At 63.1% G+C, this 2,361-nt stretch overlaps 1 protein-coding gene across 1 annotated transcript in view; it reads left to right on the top strand.

Moving 5' to 3' along the window:
• CEP131 (centrosomal protein 131) overlaps window positions 1–1,521 on the top strand; it is a 17,285-nt gene extending 15,764 nt beyond the window's left edge. Inside the window, exons 25-26 of the mRNA XM_035902538.1 lie at window positions 1,262–1,322; window positions 1,419–1,521. Of these exons, the coding sequence (XP_035758431.1) occupies window positions 1,262–1,322; window positions 1,419–1,493 (136 nt within the window). The 3' untranslated portion in view covers window positions 1,494–1,521. The remainder of the gene's footprint in view (window positions 1–1,261; window positions 1,323–1,418) is intronic.
• Window positions 1,522–2,361: the final 840 nt, after the last annotated feature.

Below are 2,361 nucleotides of genomic sequence, written 5' to 3'. Positions count from 1 at the left end.
CAGCCACTATGAATCCGATGGCCTTTGTGACTTCTAGACTGCTCTGTGTCATCCTGTCCCCAGGGCTGCTCCCTTGCATGCCTGGAGGATGCGAGTGGCAGGGTGGGCAGCTGGAGCAGTGCGAGGCCAGGAGAGACTGGTGGTGCGCAGCTCCGTCTGTGGTTTCTCCCTGGCTCCTGGAGGGCTCTGCCATGGGTAGCAGCCATAAGATCGCAGCTGTGGCATCTTCTCAGCAAATTTGCCTCTCCGGAGGGGCCAGGCAACCGATTTTTTTCCCCCTGGCCCAAGCGTAGGGGAGGGAGCAGCCTGCTGCTGGGTCAGGGCTTGGCTGGCTGCTGCACAGCCACGGAGGTCGAGGGCAGCTGTGACATCCCCAAAACGTGCTGGGGCCCCAGACTGCCAGGGCATGGCACTCCAGGGACCCACTTTGCGGGGAGCAGGGACTGTGCTGGCGAGCAGGGCTTTGGCACCATGGGGCTGTGCCGTGGGGCTCGGCTCCATCCTGCACTCAGCAGGGAGCTGGTGCTGGAGCCAGGCTGTGTGTCAGGCAGTGACAACGTGAGGCTTCCTCTTCCCTGCCTGTGGGGGAGGGATTTTGCAAGTGAGAGGAGAATCAGAAGGGGAAGCGCACCAGCTCCTGCAGGAGCTCTTTCTGCGTGGGGCAGAGCCCTCCCTCCTGCCGGTGTCTGCACAGAGCTGCTCACCGCCAGCTCTGACAAGAGGCTGTTGTAGGAGCACACGGAGCTCGTTGGCTTTCCTGCATCCTGCCGAGTGGTTCCCACTCTCTGAGAGCCAGGGTCGTAGCTTGAGTATGAGATAACGAGGATCCCCTTTCCCCTTCTGTCCCTTCCTTACAGCCTGGCAAAGGTTGAAGTGCAGAAAGTCTGGTGCTCTGGGAGGCGTGGGGAGGAGCGCAGCCACGAGGCAGCAACCCTGGGCTTGAGAAATGGGAAGAAACTTAAAATCCCCTCCCTGTGGTCCTGTTAATTAATTAAGTCTTATGAAGCTAATGTCCCCTTCTTCCTATAGATGACTCGATCCCAACTACATAATGCTCACCAAGGGAATAAAGGCGCTTCTAGGGTGTAATGGCACCCTGAGCTGCTGCTCTTTGGCTTGCTGCAGGGCGCTGGGTGGGGGGAGAGGGGCCGTGCGCCCCCCCCCATGCTGAAGTCTCCCTCCTGGGGCATGGGGCCAGCCCAGTGTTTGGGGCTGGGCACCAGGGATGGGGTCCCCAGCCTCTCTGTGTCTGTCTGCTCAGGGTGAAGACGGCCGTCGCGAGGAAGGAGGAGAGCGTGAGCAGCCTTCGGAAGCAGTACCAAGTGAGTGAGGGGGCAGCTGGCCCCAGCCCCCCTGCCCCCAGCGGCGGCTCTGCCCCGGGGCGCAGCGAGCTCTCCCTCTCATGTGCTCTGTCGCAGGCGGCCGTGCAGAGAGCCGACTGCCTGGAAGCCCTCCTGGAGCAACAGCGAAAGCAGCTGCTGGCCACCAAATGACGGCCCTGCTGTGCAGGGCTGGGGGAGCGAGCGGGCGGCCGTGTGTGTGGGGCTGGGGTCGGCCTCTCCCTCCCCTCCCCTCCCCTCCCCTGCTTTTTCACAGCCTGGTCCTGGTGTCACGGCTGTGAGCCCTGCTGGGGCCCTCGGAGGCCTTCAGGTGTTTGGTGGTTGTGTTTTAACAATAAATCCGCGCTGGTTTCTACAGCTGTTTGAGTGGTGTCCCCTGCGGGAAGGGGGCTCTGCCCCACGAGCATCCACGCCTTCTTTTTTTTGTTCCTGTGTCCCAGGGCCTTTCCCAGAGTGGGATGCATGGTACCTGCGGGTCAAGGCTGAGCTGGGGGACAGAAGCCTCCCCTTGGGAGCAGATTTTGAGGTCGGGGGGCTGGGCTGAGCCCCCCTCTTCCCACTGGTGGTGAGGGCTGGGTGAAGGTGGGAGCCGTCACCCAGCAGCCCGAGGATGCAGGCGCTGGCTCTGACGGCCCCGCTCTGCCTTTCCCAGAGTGGGATGCATGGTACCTGCGGGTCAAGGCTGAGCTGGGGGACAGAAGCCTCCCCTTGGGAGCAGATTTTGAGGTCGGGGGGCTGGGCTGAGCCCCCCTCTTCCCACTGGTGGTGAGGGCTGGGTGAAGGTGGGAGCCGTCACCCAGCAGCCCGAGGATGCAGGCGCTGGCTCTGACGGCCCCGCTCTGCGCTCTCCTTCCCTCCTAAAATGAAATCTCTGGGAGGACGTGGTCCTGCAGCCCCTGCTACCTGCAAATCTCTCAGCACCCCCTGACCTGGGCTGGGCCGGCGGCATCTGTTTCCTCTCGGCAGGCAGCGTGCGGCCGCTGCATGGCCTCTTCCCTCCAAGGAAGCCGGGGCTCGGTGC

The sequence above is a fragment of the Egretta garzetta genome, unplaced genomic scaffold (assembly GCF_000687185.1).
Source record: "Egretta garzetta isolate BGI_Z169 unplaced genomic scaffold, ASM68718v1 scaffold749, whole genome shotgun sequence".
Taxonomy (NCBI): domain Eukaryota; kingdom Metazoa; phylum Chordata; class Aves; order Pelecaniformes; family Ardeidae; genus Egretta; species Egretta garzetta.
This window is presented reverse-complemented; position numbering and strand designations above follow the sequence as displayed.